The sequence below is a fragment of the Scyliorhinus canicula genome, chromosome 16, assembly GCF_902713615.1.
Source record: "Scyliorhinus canicula chromosome 16, sScyCan1.1, whole genome shotgun sequence".
NCBI lineage: Eukaryota > Metazoa > Chordata > Chondrichthyes > Carcharhiniformes > Scyliorhinidae > Scyliorhinus > Scyliorhinus canicula.
The window spans coordinates 38,888,417-38,914,531 of NC_052161.1; the positions used below are offsets into that span (position 1 = coordinate 38,888,417).

Consider the following 26,115-nt stretch of genomic DNA (forward strand, 5'->3'; position numbering starts at 1 on the left):
AGGAAGAATGTATCTAAAACTTGTAATATTTGACTGTCTTTTGTCTAATTCTTTTCATACCTTCCTCCTTCTTCCCAATCTGAGTAGTAACAATGTCATTATTCTAGCTTTCAGCTGGTCCACAGAGCTTTATATGGATTTGGAATACCACCTTTCAGTTAGCTGCAGATGTTACGAGGCAGCAAATGAATTGCTACGTTCTTGTGATCAGAATGTTCATATTATGGAGCAACAAACACAAGTGTTAAAAAGATTAGGCAACAGCAGAAATGAGGTTGGAGTTTTCTACATGAATCAGGCTGCTGCTGTGCAGACTGAGGGAACAGGTAAGGACTTTTAGCATAAGCTTGTTATATTACCTGCTCTTTTTCTGTAAACTTTTCTGATGAACTCCATACAATCTGAAACAAACTTGTTGCTTCCTTTGGGCAAAAGTAAAATGAAACAAAAATTTTAAAAGTTCTTGGAAATGTTACAGATCTTTGAAAATTAATGAGATATATTTTGTAACATGAAAGGCGAATGTGCTTGTTTCTGTGCTCTGCAGCAAGCAAAGGCATAACAATGGTTGAACAAGAATTATGGAAGAAAAGCTTTTCTTACTTTGAAAAGGGTATTCAAGACTTTGAGACTATAGATGACGAAACTAATGCTGCCTTATTGCTGTGCAACACTGGGAGATTGATGAGACTTTGTGCTCAAGCGCATGCTCCAACTGGAAGTCATTTGAAAAGGGGCGAATTTTCACCAGAGGAAGCCATGTATTATAACAAGGCATGTATTCTATAGTTCGCTTTTCTACCTATATCTGTGACTGCTTTTCAAAGTCTTAAATTTTATTTTCAAAATTATTCAATAGTTGACTTGAGCTAACAATATGTATGGATGAGGTATACAATCTTAATGCAGCAGATCACTTTCCATTATATGTTTTAGTCGAGCTTGATGCATATGTATATGATTCTGATCCATATCTAGAATGTTGTAATTATATATTCAGTATTGAAAGTCTTGTGTCTGCTACGCTCGAGATAACCACCTCATATGCTGGGTCAAATGTGTTAAAGTAGTCAGTGCACAATATTTTTATTTTAGAAGTCTTTAATTCTTCAGAGTTCAGAGCCAATCCAACATACATAGACTGACATAGAAGTTAGATAGCTACAGAATCCCATACATACATGCCTGTTTTTATACCTTCACTGGAGATCAGAAACCAAATCACTGACTTACAATCAAATCCTGCCATCAAATCATAAAGATACCTCTTGCACTTCATGTTTCTGTCCATTTGGCCCTCCTTATCAGAAAGTGATGTCTAAGCATCCCTAATAAAGTATCGTAAAATCTTCAGTCATTGTGAGACATCTATCTATCTGCTGTCTCGGGGGGTAACTCCTCTTTGTGTGTTTAACACATTCCAATCCTGTATCTGTATACTGTTAGATCGGCTCTATCCCACGTTCTTGCTTGTGGCTAGCATTCAATTTTTACTAACTTGCCTATAACTTATCTCCATTACTGTTGATCCTTTACTAACCATGTGCTTAATACAAATAATCACCTCCATCTCCTTTTACATAAATTCCTAAAGTGCATACAGGAATTATTAGGCAATTTACTAAAAATTTTGATCCACATATAACGGAAATTAGGAAAATATTTGTTATCCAGATTTTGCTCCACTTAAGATTTGTAATGCTGTGGATTCTGGAGTGTAAGAATAATGGGTGAGGATTTCAGCTATTGGGAAGTAATTTGAACAGCAATCTCCTATGTCAGTGCAGGCACAGTGGAAATCATAAAGTTGATATCTGAGTTGCTGTACCCCTCCAGAAACATTAAACTAGTACCTCAGAGTAATTTGTCATTCAAATGCAAAGAAGGGTGTGGGTGCAGTACCTCATTAGATAGCTACTGAACATGCCAGAAAAAAATTGGCTTTCCATTTAATTACAAGTGAAGTTTTATAGTGTAATAAGTCTTAATTTACTTTATAAAGCGTGGGTTCTCATTCCTTCAGACTTTAATTATCAGAGATTTTAAAAAAGTTATTTATTTTTTATTTTTCTTTGTCCTTTTTATTTTCCTTATTTTTTGCCTCTCTCTCAATCCCCATCTTCTGTTTACTCTTTATTTTGCTTTTGTACATCATGACACTGAATTAAGATTCTACCTTGCGTTTTCAGGTTTAGACACTGCATGTCCCAAGTAAGGATTCTCCGATCTGTGGTTAAGGAAACATAAGTTGTTGCTTGCTCTGTTCACCAAGGTCCTAGAATCGCTACCGAGGGCACTGCCCTGTTTTTTTTTATTTGCAATAGGTACAATTTGGTCAAATATAAGCGTTATGACTGGCACCATGTGTGTGCTATTGATAGCAAAATCTAGGGCAACAAATTTTTGATCTTATTTCTGCCAATATATTTCTCATCACCTCTCTAAACCCAATGGTATATCTTTTTCCATGTGTAAGAACAGAGTAGTCCAAATACTAGATTGCTACACCATGAGAAGTTTTTTGGAAATGGCATACAGTTAATACTGCTTATTGTTTCTCACTGAGATGTTACGATCCCAGTTGATCTTATAACTGTGTTGGAAGATCCCAGAATGGACCCCTGGCTCAAAAGATCATAACTTCTTTTTAATAGAACATGGAGGAACAGAGTCACAGAACCACTAATTCGTTTCAACAATAAAAAGTATTAAACGTGAAAAGAATGGATTATGAATACGCCAGTACTCTCCCTTAGCTTAACAAATACACAGTGATTTTAGCTTTAACTCTGATTTTAAAAGTATATTTTAAGCTAAAACAGTCCATTTATGCACAAGTTGGCTGTGGTCAAATACACACTGCTCTGAACCCACGTTAGTGTCTCTGGATTTCTCCTCCGAGCACCGCCCCCCAGATGATTGTCACATGAGAGTTTCCAAACTGCGCTCCCAAAAACATGCTTTAAAATCCTCTTTCACAATAATGCTTTCCATTACAAATTGTATTCTGAAATCCAACCCATGTTTTCCAAGTTACTCTTTTAAACAAAGCTTTCCCTCCACTTTCAACAGTGAATCCAGTATCCAGGTTTTACATCGCCCCATTAGGGTTTCTTTCTTGACTCTTGTACAAACTATTGACAATTTCTTTAATTGTCAATTCCTAGACTCAGTTAAATGGCATCAAACTTTTGATTTACTTCTGAAGTCTGCTTTCCCACTTCAAATCTGGTTACTGCAATTGTCTCTTTCACTCAGAACACGGTTTATGCTTCCTTGAATTCTTCTGAACAATACCTTGGTCTCCATTCTCTTCAGTCTCTCAAGTCATTCTTTCTGTCCCAATTCTCTGGTTATCTGTACTGAAACAAGTTCTTTGGGAAGCCTGCCTCTTTGCAGCTCCTGTCCTGTCCAGCCTTCTGATAGAGTTGAGAAAAGTTTACTTTCTGGTGTCCTCTTCACAAATTCAGCTAAACTAAGAACAGAGAAGTTTTTTTCCCTTAAGAGGACCGCCAGTTGCTAGTCAACGGCCGCATATTTCTGGATTATTTACTCTTCACGCTATAGCCCCCTTTGAGCACAATAGAAGACAGTTGGAACTTAACCAACCCCCACGCAAACATTTTTGTCCAGCATGAATCTAACTAAATTTTCCCCTTCCAGGAACAGAAACATTAAATTAAACCAACTTAAAACTATACCTTGTTAATGTTTACTAAAACAAATATAAATCCCTTAAAACTATGTTTTCCTAAAAGACGTGATCTTCCTTTTGAGGTCTAATAAAAGAAACAGAATTGTGTTTCAATGAACAATTATGGTACTGAACTCGGAAAACCTCAAAAGCACCAGCAGTTTCATGTTTGAAAAGATCTCATTTCTAGAAGCTACTGGAGGAGGATTTTGTGTACACTTCTGTAGTGAAAGCACATTGTTCAAATTAGTTGGGAAATTATTTAACACTGGCAAGGGTGCATATATTGCCCATCCCCAGTTGCTCTGAGATGGGCACTAAATACGGCATTGTTAGCATCATCCACATCCCAAGAATGATGAGGTTTGCATTTGTTCCACTTTTTTACCTTTATGCTAATTTTTTCTTCAAGTTTTAGTTGTCTCCAAGCTAGGTGAGTGCAACTTTCTATTACTTTATCTATGTAAATTATTAGCTAGTTGGCTAATAAAATAGATCAGATTGGACAGAAATGGTACGCTGATGGCATACTGAGCAGCAGTATGTAGGAATCTATGGACTGCTTTTCAGTCTCAAACAACCATATCGGTATTAAGTGTCTGTAGCTTGGGCTACTTCAGCTCGGAGTTGCTTTATGGATGCTTTGCTCCAGGAGGCAGTCACTCCCTTAGGGTAGGCAGAACAGTGGTCATCGATTGGAGGGTGTGGCTGCGAGTCAAGCAGGTGCGTAAGGGGAGCCAGCATATAGTGATGGAGGAGCCTCAGCCTCTAACTTTGTCCAATGCTTGCTATCTGTGTCGATGAGGAAAAAGACTACAAAAGGAATAAACAGACTGACCATGGCACCAATTGCTTAGAGCAGTGCTTTCTAGAGCCAATCAGAGCAGGCTATCCTAGACTTGTAATGGTGAAGTGGACTAATCTATAATCTTGTGGTCAAGGAACCTCTAGGTGACAGTGATTGCAGCATGATAGAATTGCACAATCAGTTTTGAAATGGAGAACTGTGGGTTCATGGCTAGTATTTCAAACCTAAATAAAGTTAACCGAGGGCATGAACCAAAGCATCATAGAAAAGTATGACGCAGAAAGAGGCCATTCAGCCCATCATGTTTGTGCTAGCTGAAAACTAATCCAGTTGCACATTCTGATCTCATCGTCCACCACCCGGTTGGTAGTCTTGCAGGTAACAGCACTTTGGGTGTTGACCTTAGTACCTTTTCTAAATGAGTTGAGGGTTTCTGCCTCAACCGCCAATCCAAGCAGCAAATTTCAGACACCTACTAACTTCTGGGTAAAAAAAAGCTTTTCAGAATATCCCCTGTAATCCTTCTACCAGTAATTGACCTCTACAATTGGAGAAACAAGTTTCTTGTGCACTCTAACTAGGCCCCTCATAATTTTGTGCAACTCAGTCAAGTCACCCTTCAGCTGACTCTTTTCTAAGGAAAACAGTCCTATCCCACCTATTCATTCTTCCTAGCTGCTGTTTTCAACCTTGCCACCATTCTTGTAATCTCTTCTGTACTTTCTCCGGAGCAATTAGCGTCCTTCCAATAATGTGACCAGAACTGTGTACACAACTCCAGCTGTGGCCTAACCAGCCTTTTATACAGTTCTGGCATTACATCCCTGCTTTTGTATTCTATACCTCGTGTAATAAAGGAAAGAATTCCATATGCCTCTTTACCAACTTATCTACTTGTCTTTTCACCTTCAATGACCTGTGGACATGCACACCATGGTCTCTCTCTCTACCCAGGACCAGATGCCTGAAACCTCAATTCTAAGAAGCGGTGGCACAGATAGCAGATGCATTGCTTATTATCTTAAAATTGCATAGATGCTGGAAAGATTTCCAGAGGATTTGAAAAAGCGAATGTAACATCTTAATTTAAGATAGGAGGAAGGCAGAAAGCAGGAAACTATAGGTGAGATAGCCTTGGGGAAAGTGCTAGAATCTATTATTAAGGAGGTTATAAGGAGATGGCGCAGTGGGTTAGCCCTGCAGCCTCACGGCGCCGAGGTCCCAGGTTCGATCCTGGCTCTTGGTCACTGTCTGTGTGGAGTTTGCACATTCTCCCCGTATTTGCATGGGTTTCGCCCCCACAGCCCAAAGGTGTGTGCAGGCTAGGTGGATTGGCCACGCTAAAATGCCCTTATTGGAAAAATGCATTGGGTACTCTAAATTTATTTTGAAAAAGGAGGTTATAGCAGGATACCTGGACAATCACTCGTTTGGTCAGGCAAAGCCAACATGGTTTTGTGAATGGAAAATCATATTCCATCTTTATTTTTAAAAATATATAATCACTTTAGAAGCAGTTCAGAGAAGATTCATTCCGAGGATGAAGGGGTTACATAGAACAGTACAGCACAGAACAGGCCCTTCGGCCCTCGATGTTGTGCCGAGCAATGATCACCCTACTTAAACCCACATACCTGTAACCCAACAATTAACCTTACACTACGGGCAATTTAGCATGGCCAATCCACCTAACCCGCACATCTTTGGACTGTGGGAGGAAACCGGAGCACCCGGAGGAAACCCACGCACACACAGGGAGGACGTACAGACTCCACACAGACAGTGACCCAGCCGGGAATCGAACCTGGGACCCTGGAGCTGTGAAGCATTGATGCTAACCACCATGCTACCGTGAGGCCCCTGAGGTTGTCTTATAAAGAATGGTTGAACAGGTTAGGCCTATACCTATTGGAATTTAGAAGAATAAAAGGTGATATATATATATATAGGGGACTAGATGAAGATGTTTCCTTTTGTGGGGAGACTATAAAGAGGTGGCATAGTTTAATATTAAAGATGTCTCCCTTTTAAAACTGAGTCAAGGAGAAACCTTTTCTCCCAAAGGGCGTGGAATTCTCTTCCCCAGAAAACATTAAACATTGGAGGGTTGACTTTATTAATGCTGACTTAGATCTCTGGATCTGTAAAGATTCAATTACCTGCAAATGCTCGCATTCTAAGCATTGTCTGGCATCTTTGAATTTGTCTACGTATATGTTTCTGGAACATACCTCTTCATTCACCTGAGGAAGGAGCAGTGCTCCAAAAGCTAGTGTTTAAAACAAACATGTTGGGCTTTAACCTGGTGTTGTAAGACTTCTTACTGTGCTCACCCCAGTCCAACGCCGGCATCTCCATATCATAGATTTTTGTCAGGCGAGTTAGTTGAGAGTGTTTAGGGGGTAGACAAAAAAGAGAAGCTGAGACCGCAGCCAGATCGGCCATGATCCTGTTGAATGGTGGAGAAGGCTTGAAGGGCCAAATGGTCTATTCCTGCTCCTGGTTTTCAATCGTATCTTCCGTGTGCAGGTGACTATTTGCATGTGAATGCTGAGACAATAAGTGCCTTCTAGCTCATTTGACTTTGAATTGGAATGCATAGTGCAGCTGAGATTGTACTGTCCTCATCTAATTTCCACATTCTGAATCCAGAACTAATGATTGATTTCCCTCCATTCCCCTTCCCATGCATGCCAAGACCATTTGTAGTACTTCAGCTGCCGCCTCAGCTAATAGCAACTAATTTAACACTGACCAGGGATCAAATTTGAACCCTTCTCTTTTTAGCTGAGCCAATATAACAAGTTAAGCCACTGGAGATGTAAATTATTTTGCAATTGGATTTGAGCACATGGGATGTTCAGAAATTCTTCTATATGCAATATTTGTCATATACCAATAAATATGGTCTGCTAAATTTAAAACAAAACTCCATATAGTTCATACAAATTAACACTTAACTGACTTAAGTCCATTTCTACTGTTGCAAGTTAGCATTTAAGCAGTTTCCGGAATTGCAGTTTGTGAACATGGTTAGGATTTATCTGAAAAGTCTTTATTTTAATATAGGCTGTGGATTACTATCTGAAGGCAATGAGATCACTTATCGGATGGGAGAAACATCCAGCTGTTTGGGATTCTGTGAAATGGGAACTTTCAACAACCTATTTTACTGTGGCAACATTGGAGCAGGATTATGCTCCATTATCAAGAAAAGCTCAGGAACAGGTATTGCATAAGATTAATTCTGGTTTTCATTCCGCTAAACTGAGGGTGTGATGCATTTTCACATTTTGGGAGGTGTGATTAGTTTATCAAAGGATAACAGCGATGATGATGTCCACTTACACATGCCTTCCGCCAGGAGCTACTATATAGGAGTAAAATCCTTGCTGAATTGCCTCCTCCAGCCACCAACAAATTGAGCCCTATTGTGTGTTGTTACGCAAGTTGGCGCAGATTGAAAATGTTTGCATCTGTGAGGAAGAACACAATTCGAGACCACCAATGCAAGAAGTCACAAATCCAGTAGGGAATTCAGAAGAAATATTTTCACTCATGGTGCGAATATGGAACACTCTACCACAGAGAATGGTCTAAATGAATAGAATAGATGCATTTGAAGGGACAAGTTAAGTGAAGCATAAGCATTCACATGGGCTACTTGGGTGGAATAGGCCATATCTGGAATTATCTGGCTCAGTGTAGAGATCAACAAAAACTTGCATACATATTGTGCCGTTAATGTAGTAAAATGTTCCAAGGTGTTTCACAAGAGTGTTTTGAAACAGAACTTGACACACAGCCACGTGGTGAGATATATTATGACACTTAACAAATGCATGGTCAAAAACATAGTTTTATGGAGCATCTTAGAGGTGAAAGAGGAAATTCCAGAGTTTAGGGCTTAAGATGGTTGAAGGCACAGCCATCAGTATTGAAGTGATTAAAATTGCGGTTATGCAAGAGGCAGAAATTGGAGGAGTGTAGTGACCTGAAGGTTATAGTGCTGGAAATGTGGAGTTTGCCAATGAGGCCATGGAGAAATTTGATAGCAAGTTGGAGAATTTCAACATTAGCCCCCGTACAAGCCTGCCTTGGTGTAGGCTAGCAAGTACAGGAGTGATAGATGAATGGAAATTGATGCAAATTAGAATATAGCAAAGTTTTTCCTCAAGTTAAGTTTATGTAGGATGGCAAATGGAAGCCTAAACAAGGGAGCGCTGGAATAATTAAGTTTAGAGGTAACATAGACATGAATGAGAGCTTTCAACAACCTGGGACATTCCAGAACTTGAATTCAATATTATACCAGATGAATAGTTTACATACACTGCCATGAGAAGGAGATCAATAATTATCATTGATTCTGCGACATAGAAAAAACTATATACTTTAAGTATTAATCCAAAATTTTACGGGAATGTAATTGTTTTATGAACCAAGCGTTTTTAGTGTGCAAACTGTAGTAATGTGTTGCACGGCAGAGATACGCCGAGACTTGTGAATCACTGTAAATTGCTGCATGATTTTTGCCCCCAACCATTGGCCTTGCATAAACAGGAGTTCGCCATCAACCTAGCGTCCCTATAAATTTCAAGAAATTACCACATTTGCAATGTGAACAATGTTAAATTCATAAAAATTAGGGTTTAAAAGCACAAGGATTTGTTTATTTGTTTGATGACTCAACTTCATAATTTTGCAGTGTCAATGCCACTTAATCTCCCTGGTCCAGAATAGGAACAATTGAAACTGTTGGTGGGGGGGGTCTCATTCCCATTAGTAAATTCTTAATATTAATACATTTTTCTTTTTTTCTGGCTTTTCCTCTGTCTCTGTCCTCCTTCTGTCGAATCTTTCTATTCCCAGTTGTATTCATTCACCATTTCCTTCTCCGTTTTTCATTTCTTTCTCTATCGCTTAATTAGATTGATTAAGGCAACATGGGTTTTGTCATTCACCAAAGTCTTCTCACCATAGTTATCAGTTCTCACTTCCAACAGCAAGCTGAACAGTGAGGGGAAAGGTTCAACTAATGGGCAAACCCTGAGATGCCTTACCCCAGCACATTTTGGGCCAAGATGTTTCTAAAATGCAAGTGTGAACATTTAGAATAAAAAAGCAGGTTCTGAACACATTAGAACCCCAAGCAAATGTAACCTGCTGAGTAACTGAAGAACATTCTTCAACACCAAACCCGATTATTGTCATTCTTTCAAAAGCCACTTAAAATAATGTTGTATTAGTAAAATGCAAACGTCACGTTAATACAAGAAATTACGATTTGATATTTCAGAAGTTCCAAGTAGTTGTTTTTCTATAATGTGATTTTGCCTATGTTGGCATGTGTTCGGTAATCTATTTAATTGCCACTTTGAAGTTAAATGGGATCTTGTTAAATAATGGCAAGTAATTGCATCATCATTTTTCAGATTGAGAGAGAAGTTTCTGATTCTATGATGAAATCTCTGAAGTACTGTGATATACATACAGAATCTGCAAGACAGCCCTTATGCCAGTATCGGGCTGCAACAATTCATCATAGACTTGCCTCCATGTATCATAATTCTCTTAGAAACCAGGTAATCTGAAACATTGATACTTGCATGGCTTTAAAGCTGTACACCTAACACAATCCAATAACATTTGGGTTGCAACCTGTCAAATGTTTTTTATGTCCTGAAATATCATAGTATTTTTGAAGCTTAAGTTTTAAGCTTAAGAAGACATTCTCTTAAAAGTCATCTTGAAATCACGATTCTGAACTTTTGTATTTATGCATGTATCTGAGTATTTTAATACATAGGATATGATTTGTCTATTACATCCATTATATGAAATAAATTGAATCAATCCTGATCTATATCTGCATGATATTTGAATTTTTTGAATGGAAAATTTTACGGAGATCTGAGTAACTGGAGAAATATTAAGCATAACTATCTTTGTATTGAGTTCTTTTCATATTTGGATATTTTATATTTGTGTCAAGGTTTGTTTTAGATTTTATATATGTGTGTTATGTATAATTCACCATGCTATGTTCTCCATAAAAACAATTGTAATGCAATAATCTTTATTTAGGCTTGCTCATACGATTTCCTGCCATCGTCATATCTCTTTATGAAATATGGAATTAGTGCCAAATTCTATATTCTGCATTTCTTAATGCGAGTGGGAATCAACAGCAGTTTCACAAAAGTGCTATAATCATCTAAAAAAGTAAAAAAAGCCACTGCAGAATAATCATGGATGAGACAGACCATTTATCCCAAATTTGTTCATCCATCCACAAATATCCTAGAGCTCCCCTAGTTGTAGAAACTATTGGATTTGCTAATGGTTCTGTGGTTTTCACCTGGGGATCCGTTCTCTTTGTGAAGTAAATCTGAAGTCCTAAACTTACTTTTTACTAATTTTAATCTTTGGCCTCCTATCCCACTCAGGGTATTTGTCAAATTGACCTTTTTCCATGTTGTTTAGTATCTTGTATATTTAAGGTCAACTCTCTTCGTTTGAGCCTCCTTGGAACTGAAAAATTCAAGTTTTTCTGTCTTTCTTCACAACTCTGCCTCCTGGATCTACTATGTGGCTGCTTCCTATACTTTGGGCGCAATCATCCCAAAAGGGAACAAAGTCCCGGAGCAAGTGCGTTTAGCTGCGTGTTTCCCTGCACTCTGTGCCGAGAAACACATGGCTATTCAATGCTACTCCCGTCGATAAGGGGCCTAAACAGGTACTGCGTGACTGGCCCCATTTTTAAAAGGGGGAGCTCCACTCGCCGGGCCACCCCATTGTACTGAGAGGTGCACAAAAAAAAAATCCCTGACCTCTTCTCCCCCCCCCCCCCCCCCCCAGCCTGAATGCAACATGGGAGGGTCCCTGTGCCCCCACCATACCCCCCAACACCCACAGTGGGCAACCCCGGCCCAATCGTGCATGTGCAAAAAATGACATCTTGGCAGTGCTGCCCTGACAGTGCCCCAGCCACCTGACAGTGCCAGGCTGACACCCAGGTGCCACTATTAAGGTGCCAGGCTGGCACGGCCAGGGTGACACTGTCAAGGTACCCAGGTGGCATCAGCAGTGACAGGGCCCTACCCAGCTGGGGTCCTCCCATCCCCTTGGAGACCCCCACCAGTGCCATTCCATCTGGTCCCCATTGTGAGGATCAGTACCAATCGGCACTTGTCTGAGGTCCCTGAGGCAGAGGGATCGAATCCACAAAGTCTCAGATACCTTGAGAATCTGCACTTTAGAGTAAGGCTTACTTCCTCACTCTAATATACAGATTTGCCAAAACCTGAGACGGCCCATTGTGGGCAGGATTCTCCTTGCATCGTCTCGCAAGATTGTGTTGAATCTCAAAGGTGTTGCGAGCCGGGTAGATCCCGGGAGCTTGCTCTCCTGGTTTTCTCCAATCACACTGCACCGCAGTGAGATGCTTTTCCATTACAGAGTGACAGACGATTGATTCCTTTGTTTCCCTTTATGTTGGTGAGCCCAACGGAGACTGTATTTACAATGTGGTCTATGTAAACTACAATATAATTTGATCATAACGCCCCCTAAAACTTGTATTCAGTTTTTATATGATTAAATAGTCTGTTGGCTTTACTCTGCATTGGATGAATATACTGCATTTTAACTTTGACTCAGTGATCACATCCACCTTGGGAGTCAGAAGATTGGGGGTTAAAGCCCCACATTAGAAACTCAAGAATATAATCTAGAATGGCACATTGATGTAATCTGAAGGACTGCTACACATTGAAGGTGCTATCGCTCGGAAAAATCCTACCTGCCTTCTCGGGTGGAGGGTCCCATGACACTAATTGAACAATAGTAGGGGAGTTCTTGTGTCCTGCCAGCACTTGATCTTCCAGGATCTTCTGTCACCTATCTTTGCCCTTCACAATATGGCTTGTAAGTCTGCAGTTCCTGGTTTATTCTTTAAACAGGTATGTCTGTGTTCCCCATTTACTATCTCGACCCTTCCTGCCAACTTAACCAAATTGGAGCTTGAATATCCCCCCCCCCCCCCCCCCCCCCCCCCCCGAGGTGATTATCCTTGCTCTGCCGCTAACTATCTGATATTTGTTTGTCTGAGAATTGTATATTTCATCCCCTTGCTAAATAACAGTGACTACATTTAAAAAATAATTCATTGGTTTTGAAGGCTTTGGTGTCCTGGGATCCAAAAAATTATTTTAATAAAACCTGAGCCTATTTCTCTTTACTGAAATTAACTTTCTAGTTCTGTAAATTAAAATCCGAACAGCAAGCTCTAATCAACTGAGTTGGATTATTTAATATACCTAAATGTTAACATGGACCATTTGATCCAAAAAATCTATCTTCAGAAATAATGGGTGAAGGAACCTTGCAAAAATAATTTTGTTGATTTAGTTAACATATCCTTACAAATGTGAGAATAACGTTTTGATTCTTTTTAAAAAAATTTAGATTACCCAATTATTTTTTCCAATTAAGGGGCAATTTAGCGTGGCCAATCCACCTACTCTGCACATTTTTTGGTTGTGGGGGCGAAACCCACGCAGACACGGGGAAAATGTGCAAACTCCACACGGACAGTGACCCAGAGCCGGGATCGAACCTGGGACCTCAGTGCCGTGAGGCAGTTGTGCTAACCACTACGCCACCGTGCTGCCCACGTTTTGATTCTTAACTGGAAATTGAAATGCAATTTCTTTCTTTTAAATACAGGTTGGAGATGACCATTTTCGTAAGCAACACCGCAGTTTGGCTGATCTCCATTACAACAAGGCTGTGAAATTGTTTCTGTTGTTGAAAGATGCACCTTGTGAGTTGCTGCGAGTTCAGTTAGAACGGGTTGCATATTCAGAGTTTCAGATGGCAAGTAAGTAAATATATACCGTTCAGAAATCAACTGGCCTTTTTAAAGGTATAAATTTTCTAAGTGGTGGATGCAATACCAAAATCAGGATTTTTAAAAGAACTGGGATAATAATGGAGCATAATTAAAAATGTTAAAATCCAAGACGAAGCAATGTAGGGGCGGCATTCTCCCCTACCCGGCAGGACGGGGGGGTCCCGGCGTAGGGGAGTGGCGCCAACCACTCCGGCGTCGGGCCTCCCCAAAGGTGCGGAATTCTCCGCACGTTTGGGGGCTAGGCCCGCTCCGGAGTGGTTGGCACCACGCCGACTGGTGCCAAAACCGGCACCAGCGGCTTTTAAGGCCCGGCGCCGGGGCTGGCCAAAAAGCCTTCGCCGGTTCGCGCATGCGCCGGTGGTGATGTCAGCGGCAGGTGCCGCTGACATCACCACCAGTGCATGCGCGCTGGGGGATTCTCTTCCACTTCCACCATGGCGAAGGCCGTGGAGAAAGAGTGCCCCCACGGCACTGGCCCGGAGTCTGAGCGGGGGGCCCCGATCGCGGACCTGGCCACCGTGGGCACCCCCCAGGGTCCGATCGCACCCCCCCCCCCCCCCCCCCCCCCCCCCCCCCCGGGGGTCCGGTCCCGCCGCCACCAGGTGTGGTTCAAACCTCGGTGGCGGGAGAGGCCTCCCAGCGGCGGGACTTCGGCCCATCGCTAGCCGGAGAATCGCCGCAGGGGCCTAGCCGATCGGTGCAGACGTCACGCCAATCGGCGGGGTGTAATTCCCGCCCCCGCCAATTCCCGGGTGGTTGAGAATCTCTACCACGGCGGGGGCGGGATTTTCAGCGGCCCCAAGCGATTCTCCGACCCTGCTGGGGGTCGGAGAATTTTGCCCTAGATCAGAGAACATAGGTGGTGGGGAACGGGCCTTGGTGCAAATTAAGTCACAGGCAGCAGTTTGAATGATCTCAAATTCGTTGAGGGTAGAATGTCTGAAATCAGCCAGAAGTAAGGCGTCGACTACTGGTTTCAGTAGAAGGTGAGCTGAGATGGGTAAAGCTAGGTGATGTCACAGAGGTGGAAATGGGTGCGAGTGATGGCGTGAATGTGTGTTCCAAAGTGACTCTAACGTGACACCAAGGTTGAACAGACTGGTTTTATTTCAGACTGTTACCTGAGAGAGGGATGGAGTAGGTTGTTATAGAATTTAGTTTGTAGTGTGCATTGAAAGCAATGGCTGGAATTTACCACCCCTATCATGGCGGAGCTCCCACCCAATGGTCTTACCCATACTTAATAGGAGGAAATTTCTGCCTTTCCGAAACTGGATGCTGAATAAATAGTGTGATAACTTAGCAACATTGCAGGAGTCTAGAGAGGTGATGGTGAGGTAGAGCTGCAAGCTGTCAGCCTATATGAAAACTAACACTATGCTGTTGGATGATGTCACTGAGAAGCAACATATAGATGAAAAATAGGATAGCTCCTTGGGAGAAAAAGAAGCATGCAGTTCCAAGAAAGATGAGCATAGATTTGTGAGATGACAATTGTTCAAGGACTTCAGACACTTGCTCACTGCTACATCTTTTAGTAGCCCTACGCCTAACTAATATGCTTGTAGAAAGCCTCTCCAGCTCTACGTTAGCCTTTCTACATGCAAACCGTGCCTATAATTTACTTCCTGTTATTCGAATATGCTTTGCCTTGACTTTTTTTCCTTAAATGATATTGTGGTAACTGTTTTTCAAAGCCCTAGTCAATTATTTCTGACGCATCACTATACATCCCAAAAACTTAAAATACTATTTGTTCCCCAACTAAAGGCAGCCTCTTTGTCATTCCAGGCATGATTCTAGTTCTTCCACTACCACTACAGACTGAGTGCCAATTCATACTAATAGAGATCAACTTAATATAGTAATGATGTTTGTGTCTAAACTACAGTGATTGGCATGATTGAACTATCGTTGTTGAATATTCTGAACTCTATCTTTATTAGCATTATACTTCAGACAAGAGATACCAAGACAGCAACAAATATCCCAGGGCAAGATTGTGAGAAATGTTTGAATAAGTGGAATTAAAGTTACAACACTAAGAGAATAATATAAGAACATTGACAGAAGGAGGGGAAAAACAAACCAAGAGGAATATAATAAGCAACAAATTAAACAAATGTGAAAAGTTGATTCAAGCAATGATAATCTGTAAAAGTGGAAGCAAGGAATGATTTGGACACATTGCAGCTTGACTCTTAATCACATATTTACTAGGGAATTTTAGTTTCAGTGGAGAACCCATGGTAAACATTGTGCAGACCTGTATATTTGGCTTGGACACTTTGTTGTGCCTTTGTTTTTACCCCACCGTGATATTTGCTTTGACACACCGACCCTGAGCATGTAGTGAGTTCAAGAAACCAAAATAGCAGAAGGTCAATAATTTAAGAACCTTCTTTGTGGATTTTTATGTTGCGACAAGGCCAAGAGATGTCAAATAAATACAAATTACTGGAAAAATTCAGCAGGTCTGGCAGCATTTGTGAAGATGAAACTGTGAACATTTCGAGCAAAATGGACTTCCGGTTGCGGCTATGCGGAGCTAAGCGGCACGTTCGGCAGCTCCCGCCAGGAACGGACGTTTTGGCTCTTTTAAGGGCCCCCAGCGGTACTTGCTCGACGGTTCCCGACGTGTGAAGGTGTCTGCAGCGGATCCCCAGTGGTCTATGGTCTTGACCAGGAGTGGGGCCAGCAAAATAGCGGTGGCAGCGCCTAAGAAAAAGCGGGGGAAGAGAATCAAGATGGCGGCCGGCGGAGGCCTCGAGGAATGGAGGCAGTGGGCGCAGCTGCAGCAGGAGACTCTCCAGCGATGTTTTCAGGAGCTTAAAGTGGAGCTGCTGGACTCGCTAAAGCCGAATGCCGACAAGCTGCTGGCGATGCAAGCAGCCCAGGGGGTGGAGATCCGGGAGCTCCGACAACAAGCCTCCGAAAGAGAGGATGAGGCCGCGGCCCTCGGGTTAAAGGTGGAGATGCATGAGGCGCTCCATAAGAAGTGACAGGATTGGTTCGAGGAGACGGAGAACCGATCGAGGCGGAAAAATTTGCGGATCCTGGGCCTCACGGAGGGACTGGAGGGGTCAGACCTGGGGGCCCATGTGGTCGTCTTGCTGAACTCGCTGATGGGAGCTGGGTCCTTCCAGAGGCCCCTGGAGCTGGAGGGGGCCCACAGAATACTAGCCAGGAGGCCCAAGCTGAATGAGCTGCCACAGGCGGTGCTGGTGCGGTTTCACCGATTCGCTGACCGAGAGTGCGTGCTTAGGTGGGCCAAGAAGGAGCGGAGCAGCAAGTGGGAGAACACGGGTAGTGCGTATCTACCAGGACTGGAGTGCGGAGGTGGCTAAGCGGAGGGCCGGGTACAACCGGACGAAGGCGGTGCTCCACAGAAAGAGTGTGAAGTTTGGCATGTTACAGCCGACACGCCTGTGGGTCACTTTTGAGGACCGGCACTTTTATTTTGAGTCCCCAGAGGAGGCGTGGGCCTTTGTGCAGGCCGAGAAGTTGGACTCTGACTAAGGGTCGGGGGTTTGTAAATAACTGTGTTAACTTTTGGTGGGAAGGGTCTCTGGGTTTTATGCTGTTTTAAGATGGTTGTGTGTTGGTTCTTGGGCAGGTGGGGTGCTGTGTTTTTTGCATAGGCGGGATCGGGCAGAGGGAAAGCGCAAGCTTTTCTTCTGTTTACCGCGCTGAGGGTGAATGGGGGCGGGGTCAGAGCTGAGAAGCGCGGGCTTTTTTCCCCGCGCGGGAGGGGGGAAGGAGGAGAAGGGTCTGCTGATGGGTCTGGGGGAGGAGGAGTAGCCCCACGTTGGGGAGAGGTCGGAGGTGTGGCAAGAGTCGCCGGGGTCAGCAGAAGTTAGCTGGCTCACGGGAGTGCTACGGAGGGAGTAACGCGGCTGGGAGAGGTCCTAGTTGGTTGGGGGGGGGGGTACCGGGTTGCTGCTGAAATGGCCAGGAAGGAGCTGGAGTATTCAGTGGTGGTGGGGGGGGGGGGGGGGGGGGGGGGGGGGGGGGTTTGCCGCCGTGGGGAACGGGCCGAGCGGAGGGCATTGGCCTGGGGCGGGCAGGGGTCAAGTTATGGCTAGTCGGCAGGGGAGGGCGGCAGGGAGCCCTCTGATCCGGCTGATAACTTGGAATGTGAGGGGGCTGAATGGGCCGGTCAAATGGGCCCGGGTGTTTACGCACCTGAAGGGGCTGAAGGCGGACGTGGCTATGCTCCAGGAGACGCACCTGAAGGTGGCGGACCAGGTTAGTACTGAGGAAGGGCTGGGTAGGCCAGGTGTTTCATTCGGGGCTGGATGCAAAGAATCGGGGTGTGGCGATTCTGGTGGGAAAATGAGTGTCGTTTGAGGCGTCAAAGGTGGTGGCTGACAGTGGAGGGAGGTATGTGATGGTGAACGGCAAGTTGCAAGGGGAGCGGGTGGTACTGGTGAATGTCTATGCCCCAAATTGGGACGATGTGGGTTTTATGCGGCGCATGCTGGGCCGCGTTCCGGATCTAGAGACGGGGGGCCTGATACTGGGGGGGTTGACTTTAACACAGTCCTGGATCCCCCACTGGATCGATCCATGTCCAGGACGGGCAGGAGGCCCGCGGCAGCTAAGGTGTTGAGGGGGTTTATGGACCAGATGGGAGGGGTGGATCCTTGGAGGTTCGCGAGGCCGAGGGCCAGGGAGTATTCATTTTTTCCCCACGTGCATAAAGCCTATTCCCGGATCGATTTTTTTTTGTTCTGTGCAGGGGGCTGATTTCGAGGGTGAAGGATGGCGAGTATTCGGCCATAGTAATTTTGGACCATGCCCCGCACTGGGTAGACCTTGAGCTGGGGGAGGAGAGGGACCAGCGCCCACTCTGGCGCCTGGAGGTGGGACTGCTGGCGGATGCGAAGGTGGGCGGGCGGGTTCAGGGGTGTATCAAGAGGTACTTAGAGGCCAATGATAATGGGAAGGTCCGGGTGGGGACGGCTTGGGAGGCATTGAAGGCGGTGATTAGAGGGGAGTTGATTTCCATCTGAGCCCATAGGGAGAGGGGAGAGCAAAGAGAGAGGGAGAGGTTGGTGGGGGAGATGGTGAGGGTGGACAGGAGATATGCGGAGGCTCCGGAGCAGGGACTGTTGAGGGAGCGACGTAACCTTCAGGCCAAGTTCGACTTGCTGACCACCGGAAAGGCGGAAGCTCAATGGAGGAAGGCACAGGGAGCGGTGTATGAATATGGGGAGAAGGCGAGTAGGATGCTGGCACATCAGCTATGTAAACGAGACGTGGCCAGGGAGATTGGTGGAGTGACAGATAGGGGAGGCAATGTGGTGCGAAGGGGGGTGGACATTAATGGGGTCTTCAGGGACTTTTATGGGGAACTGTACCGGTCCGAACCCCTGGTGGGGGTGGGTGGGGGAATGGGGCGTTTTTTGGATAGGCTGAGATTTCCGAAGGTGGAGGAGGGGCTGGGGGTGCCGATTGAGCTGGAGGAGCTGGTCAAAGGGATAGGCAGCATGCAGTCGGGGAAGGCGCCGGGGCCGGGTGGGTTTCCGGTCGAATTTTACAGAATGTGTGCAGACCTGTTGGGCCCCCTGTTGGTTAAGACCTTTAACGAAGCACGGGAGGGGGGGGCTTTGCCCCCGACCATGTCACAGACGCTGATTTCCTTGATCCTTAAACGGGGCAAGGACCCCCTACAGTGTGGATCATATTGGCTGATCGCATTGTTAAATGTGGATGCCAAGCTGTTGCCGAAGATCTTGGCCACAAGGATATAGGACTGTGCGCCGGGGGTCATTCATGAGGACCAGACAGGGTTTGTGAAGGGAAGGCAGCTGAACACCAATATACGTAGGCTTCTGAATGTTATAATGATGCTGGCGGTAGAAGGGGAGGCGGAGATAGTGGTAGCATTAGACGCGGAGAAGGCCTTTGATAGGGTTGAGTGGGGGTACTTGTGGGAGGTGCTGGAAAGGTTTGGGTTCAGGGATGGGTTTGTCAGTTGGGTGAGGCTGTTATATGAGGCCCCGATGGCGAGCGTAGCCACGAATAGGAGGATATCGGAGTACTTTCGATTGTACCGGGGGACGAGGCAGGGGTTTCCCCTGTCCCCTTTGCTCTTTGCGTTGGCAATTGAGCCCCTGGCCATGGCGTTGAGGGAGTCGAGGAATTGGAGGGGTCTGGTGCGGGGTGGGGAGGAGCACCCAGTGTCATTATACGCAGATGACTTGCTACTTTATGTGGCGAACACAGTGGGGGGAATGCCGGAGGTGATGCAGATCCTTAGGGAATTTGGGGGCTTTTCTGGGTACAAGCTCAATCTGGGTAAGAGTGACCCTGGGGATCAAGAGGAGGGGATTGGTAGGCTCCCGCTGAAAAGGGCGGGGAGGAGCTTTCGATACCTGGGAGTCCAGGTGGCTAGGACCTGGGGGGCCCTTCACAAGCTTAACCTCACTAGGCTGGTGGAGCAAATGGAGGAGGAGTTCAAAAGATGGGACATGTTGCCGCTGTCGCTGGTGGGCAGGGTGCAGTCCGTCAAGATGACGATGCTCCCAAGGTTTTTGTTCCTGTTCCAGTGCCTCCCCATCCTTATCACGAAGGCCTTTTTCAGGAGGGTCAATAGGAGTATTGCGGGATTTGTATGGGCGCATGGGACTCCGAGGGTAAGAAGGGTGTTTTTGGAGCGGGGCAGGGATGGGGGGGGGCTGGCGTTGCCCAACCTCTGTGGGTACTACTGGGCTGCCAATGCAGCGATGGTGCATAAGTGGGTAATGGACGGGGCAGGGGCAGCATGGAAGAGGATGGAGATGACGTCCTGCGTGGACACGTGCCTGGAGGCGCTGGTAACGGCGCCGTTGCCACTCCCTCCAACGAGGTATACCACGAGCCCTGTGGTGGCGGCTACCCTCAAAATTTGGGGGCAATGGAGACTGCATAGGGGGGAGGTGGGGTGCTCGATGGAGTCCCCGATACGGGGGAACCACCAGTTTGTTCCAGGGAGCATCGATGGTGGGTTTCTGGGCTGGAACAGGGTAGGTATTAGGAGGTTGAGAGACCTGTTTGTGGATGAGGGGTTAGCGAGCCTGGGTGAGTTAGAGGGGAAGATTGGGCTCCCTCCGGGGAACATGTTTAGGTACATGCAGGTTAGGGCATTTGCCAGGCGGCAGGTGGAGGGGTTCCCTCTGCTGCCCCCACGTGGGGTACGAGACAGGGTGGTCTCGGGGGTGTGGGCTGGAGGGGGGAGGATTTCGGACGTATACCACGTCATGCAGGAGGTGGATGAGGCCTCGGTAGAGGAGCTGAAGGGTAAATGGGAGGAGGAGCTGGGTGAGGATTGAGGAGGGGACATGGGCGGATGCCCTGGAAAGAGTGAATTCCTCCTCTTCCTGTGCAAGGCTTAGCCTCATACAGTTCAAGGTGCTGCACAGGGCCCACATGACTGGGACGAGGATGAATATGTTTTTCGGGGGGGGAAGACAGGTGTGCTAGGTGCTCGGGGAGCCCAGCGAACCACGCCCATATGTTCTGGGCATGCCCAGCGCTGGGGGAGTTTTGGAAGGGGGTAGCAAGGCCGGTGTTGAGGGTGGTAGGATCCAGGGTCAAGCCAGGCTGGGGAGGGGAGAGGAGAGGGAGGAGGGGTTTGTTTCGGGGGAAGGGAGAAATGTGTATATGTATTTATTGAATATGCCGGGTGTTTATCTATTTATCCTTTTTGTAGTTACTGGGGGGGGGGGGGGGGGGGGAGGTTGGTTTTGGGGGTTAGTGTGTTTTTCTTTTTGTTGTTAATATTGTTTTCTTGTTATTTTCTGTTTTTGATATGTTTTTGAAAATCTCAATAAAAATTATTTTAAAAAAAAACATTTCGAGCAAAATTCCTTCTACGGAACCCAAGAGAAGTTGGAGATTGAAACTTCAAATTTTGGCATCGGTATTTAGTGTCAATCTCTCTATCCCCTCATTATTTTGTCTACCTCAATCAGGTGCTCTAACGTTATAATTATGCACCCTTGTTCTGGATTCCCACAACAGAAGAGCTAACCCCTCTATCTACCTTAGTGAATTCTTTTATCAATACTTGATTAGATTACCCCTCATTCATGCGAAAGAATCCAAACCATTTATGTAACCTCTATAATTTATCCCTGGATGCCATGTTATAATTTTGCTGACTGTGTGCTTTACGGTACAAAAGACGATGTCTATTCCAGATGAGGTATCAAAACCTACGTACTGAGAATATCATGACTTTTATTGTTTCATTATAAAAATCACAGGGTAGAGTTTCACTTAGTGTGCAATGGATGATTCCAGCACAAATTGCACCAGTTTTGACAAGTTTTTTTTCCTCTTATATTTCTGCTCAAGTTCATTGTATATCACTGAATGCAAAGTTTTCCATGAATTAGCATTTAAATGAAATTTTTAGAAAATTGAAACCTTGCTTTAAAAATATTCCTTGATATATTTGAGTGCAGTAATCTGACAACGTTTTTACACGGCTAAAAATACAAAAAAAAAAGTACTTTAAATCTCAGCCTCAATTCTCTACCTGAATAATCCAATCTTAAATTACGACTGAAAATGACAAAAACAAATTGCAAAGCTATTCTCGACTTAATTTGGAGGGCACAGTACTCATTTTTTTGTTTAATCTTTCAAGGTGATCAATTAGTACTCATGCAATCAAGAAATCCAGCTTTATTTCTGGAGCCTACATAAGACAAATGAGTGCAATTAGTGGAAACACCCTGCTGGTGATTAATTCACCCTGGGGACAGTATACATCTAACACAACATTTTTAAAACCAGTGTAAATATTGCAGAAACTCGGATTGTGCATAAATTGCACTTAAAATTCTGTGATCCGCCAATATCGAGATAATTGTGCCAATGGGGGGTGGGAAACACAATTGATGGGCAGCTCTAGGCCCATTTACATTAATCATTATACTCCAGCCAATGGATAATTTGTGGAAAGTCTTTAAAGGTTTTGGAGTCAAAACCACTTTTCATCCCAATATTTCCACTCAGACTATTTTTCTCAGTGTTAGTAAACAGAATAACTTGTATGCCACTGCAGGGAGATTGTTGTGCAGTGTTTCCAAGGTTGCTTTCAAATAATAGTTGTTCGTCCATTTTAAAATGAAAATGTGCTCATCTTTAAGCGATATTTAAAGTTTTAATTCCTAATAGATGTTGCTGATGAGAAGTTTGTTAAATACAAACTGTCCGGCTTATTCAGAATTTAATTCATTTTCTTGTTGTGATGTTTCTTTCTAAAATGCATCCTAGATTAAATAAAAAGTGAAGTTTTTTGTTCCCTTTGTAGATCAGATCAGCAATGCATCAAAACAGAAGACTCTTTTAGGAGCATTGGATATAATCATCAATTCAGAATATTCTTTTCAGCTTATCCAGAGTGAACTTTCATGTGCCCAAGCACTGGTAACTGTTTTCAAACTATTTTAGTAGGGCAAGTGAAGATAGGACTGACTGATGAAGCAGGTAGCATATTCTTTTTCAACTGAGACTGAAATCATTTCAGACTGACGAAATGGCTGTAAGGATGGAGGAGGCCTTCCTTCTGCTAGCTGAAACATTACTACATGAAATGACTTTGGGTAGTAAGTTTAGTTGACCGCACTCAACTGATCACAGTTGACAATATTACAGAGATGCTGGTAAAGTAAAACAGCTGTAAGAAAAACAATCATCACACTGGTGCAGTGAGGTGTGCTTTTCTGCAATCACGATGGCAGCCAAGGAGAAGAACGTTATTCTGCATCTGGATTTAATTTTCTACCTGACTTAGGAATTCTTAGTAATAGCATTGGATATTAAAAATAAAAGTTTCATTCCCTTGTCTTGACATTCCTCAAAAACACCTTGTTATCACTCAACTGGAAATATACCCGTTGGAAAGATGCAGTTGTTTCCTGATGTATCCATCGGCATCTTCTATTCAAGGATGGCAACTTGGGGCAACTAGTTTCTGCCTTGGGTCTTGCTGTGACTGAGTAGGCCAATTTCAACACACCGATATTGAGGTACATGGACAAGAATTGCCATGCAAGAATGGGATTCAGAGCACAGGATTTTCTTCCTTTTCTTTCTTTGCTATCGCTCTGCTTCATCATGAAGGTGTTGGGACACGAAGCATGATGTAACTAAATAGACAGATTGTCGCCATTCTGAGCACTTGGCAGCAAGCACACCAAAGGTTGATGCTGTCGAACTTCAAGGGTAGCTTCAGTGTGACTTTGAAGAAGTTTTTTTTTTGTCATTCTTGGAAGGTTGACTATTTGAAAGTTGAGAGAGAACAGGACTTAGTGGGGATTTGATTTTCAGCCCAAACAGTGGCCAGCCCTTCAAAGTAAATTTTGTAGGAATTTTGCCCATGTACTTGTGGACCTGGCTTCAAGAAGGGAATTAGAATTTCATGGGCCTCCCATTGAATCTGGAAGATTAGATGGAGACATTGCTGATGGAATTTCTGTAGCATTCTTCTATATCACTAATGCATAGTCCAGGTCTTGCTGCAGTACTGGAGCATGGTAACAACAAGTGCGCTCTATACTAAGGCTTTTGTTGACTTACAAATATCTTTGTTGTCGCTTTCATAGTTTGTAGGAGGCTGAACTGTTACAGTTGATCCAGTGTTGGATCTCCTTGTCAATCGTGGCATTTTGAGAGAGGTAATTGCCATGGTGTGGGAAGTGCTCGAAGTGTCCTAGAGTCTCACCTTCAACATGTATGGAAAATGTGATATTTGTCTGACCAGGCCTGGGCTGATGAGTTTTGTTTTGGCAATAATAAAGTACAGGCCAAGTTTCTTGTATGTAGAATGAAGGATTCGAGGGTGGCTTCCAAATTGGTGTGTGTGTGAGTGACGTCACTGCAGTCATCCACAGGCTGTAGATCACATGTACCTGTGATGGTCAGTTTAATACGGAGGTGACTAAGGTCAAAGAGCTTTCCATCTGTATGGTATTTAGTAAGACACCAGAGGGCAGCCGACCTTTGATAAGGTGAATAGCCACTGTCAAATAGATTCTGAATAGTATGGAAGCCAAGAGACAATCTTGCTTTTAAGCAGTCCAGATTTGAAGGAGTCGGTTTCAAATTCCCCACTCGAGACAGTTGGAGTCACATCATCATGAAGCAATTGCATTGCAGGGTTGTGCAGTAGTTTATTGGACATACAAATCATATGAATGATGTATTCAATTTTTGATAATGCCATATGGACACCAGGATTTTAACTGGGCTGTCCTAGTCCAATGGCAAACATGCAGAGTAAATGATTGTTTGAGGTACATTCCTGCTTTTAATAGACCTTTTACTTTTCCCCTTGCTGCACACTGTGCGTACTTGCTGCTGGGTCAGCGAATATAGTGGGAACTCCACAGGGGTGTTTGGGGTTAAAATACGGTTTTTGACTGCATTGAGTTGGTTTTGACCTGGCGCTAAAACTCATCTACCGAAAACTGGCCGATTTTAAAATGATAACTGTGTTCTTGAATGTTGCCCATTATGTTCTTGACATATTTTTAATTTAATTGTGCCTAAAAATAAACATTGACAAAAAATATTATAACATACATCAGGAGTACTCAGAAGTGATCTCAAACTAAAATTCATATTGATCCTTCTAGCAAGCACGCCAGGACATGTCTGAAAATGATTCCTCCGGCCTGAATGAAGAAGAGATTATAAGCCTTGTCAACATGTTTGAAGCTCGACTTTCTTTTCTGTTGTTTCAACTTATCAAACTACTGACCTCAAAAAGAAAAAGCAGGTAATGTATTTCCTTTCTTTTTCACCAGTATATTAATTTGTGCCTATCTGCATCATTACATTCACTTCTAAATGTGCAACTTAAATATGTGCATAAGAATATGAGAAAAAAAATTCAATTCAATAGTCTTCTACCCCAACTACCTTTCTGCCCGTTCCCCATTGATTCCTTGGGAGACCAAGGATTAGGCTCACTTATTTATTCATTCATTTAGATCATGGATGATCATCTAGCTCAAAGCCACTGTCTGAACTATCTCCATATCCTTTGATGTCGTTAGTCTCCAGAAATTTTTCAATTTCTGTCTTGAACCTACTCACGATTGAGCTTGTGCAGTACTTTGGGGTCGAGAAGTCCAAGGATTCACCAACTTCTTGGTGAAGAAATTCCTCCTCACTGTAGTCTTAAATGGCTTACTCTCTTAACCTGGCATAATTGCGCAATTACAGTGGATAGGCAATGGCTAATATTTAGGGAGCGAATGTATGCATTGCAACAGTGATACATTTATTTCTGCAAAAACACAACAATGAAAGCAGCCCAGGTATGGCTTACAAAAGAAATTAAGGGTAGATTTAGATCCATAAAGTTGTTAGAAAAAGTAGAAAGCCTGAGAGTTGAGAGAAGTTCAGAATTCAGTAAAGGAGGATCAAGACAATGATTAAGAGAAATATAGAGTAGGAGAGTAACTTGCAAATAACAAAAGCGGATTGTGAAAGCCTCTAAGTATATTAAAAGAACAAGATTAGCAAAAACAAATGTTGGTCCCTTACAGCCAGAAACGGGAGAATGTATAATGGAGAACAAGGAAATGGCAGAGCAATTAAACAAGTGCTTAGTTCTGTCTTCACGAAAGATCACACAAATAACTTCCAGAATTGCTAGGGAACCAAGGGTCTAATGAGAAGGAGCAACTGAAG

The 26,115-nt window shown here is 43.9% G+C and overlaps 1 protein-coding gene across 3 annotated transcripts in view; it reads left to right on the forward strand.

Moving 5' to 3' along the window:
• The window catches only part of edrf1 (erythroid differentiation regulatory factor 1), a 92,672-nt gene that overhangs the window by 60,805 nt on the left and 5,752 nt on the right, over positions 1–26,115 (forward strand). For all 3 annotated transcript variants that reach the window (XM_038773739.1, XM_038773740.1, XM_038773741.1), the window contains 7 exons: positions 108–326; positions 548–774; positions 7,572–7,730; positions 9,938–10,087; positions 13,233–13,386; positions 22,727–22,842; positions 25,053–25,195. In XM_038773739.1, coding sequence (XP_038629667.1) covers positions 108–326; positions 548–774; positions 7,572–7,730; positions 9,938–10,087; positions 13,233–13,386; positions 22,727–22,842; positions 25,053–25,195 — 1,168 coding nt within the window. The remainder of the gene's footprint in view (positions 1–107; positions 327–547; positions 775–7,571; positions 7,731–9,937; positions 10,088–13,232; positions 13,387–22,726; positions 22,843–25,052; positions 25,196–26,115) is intronic.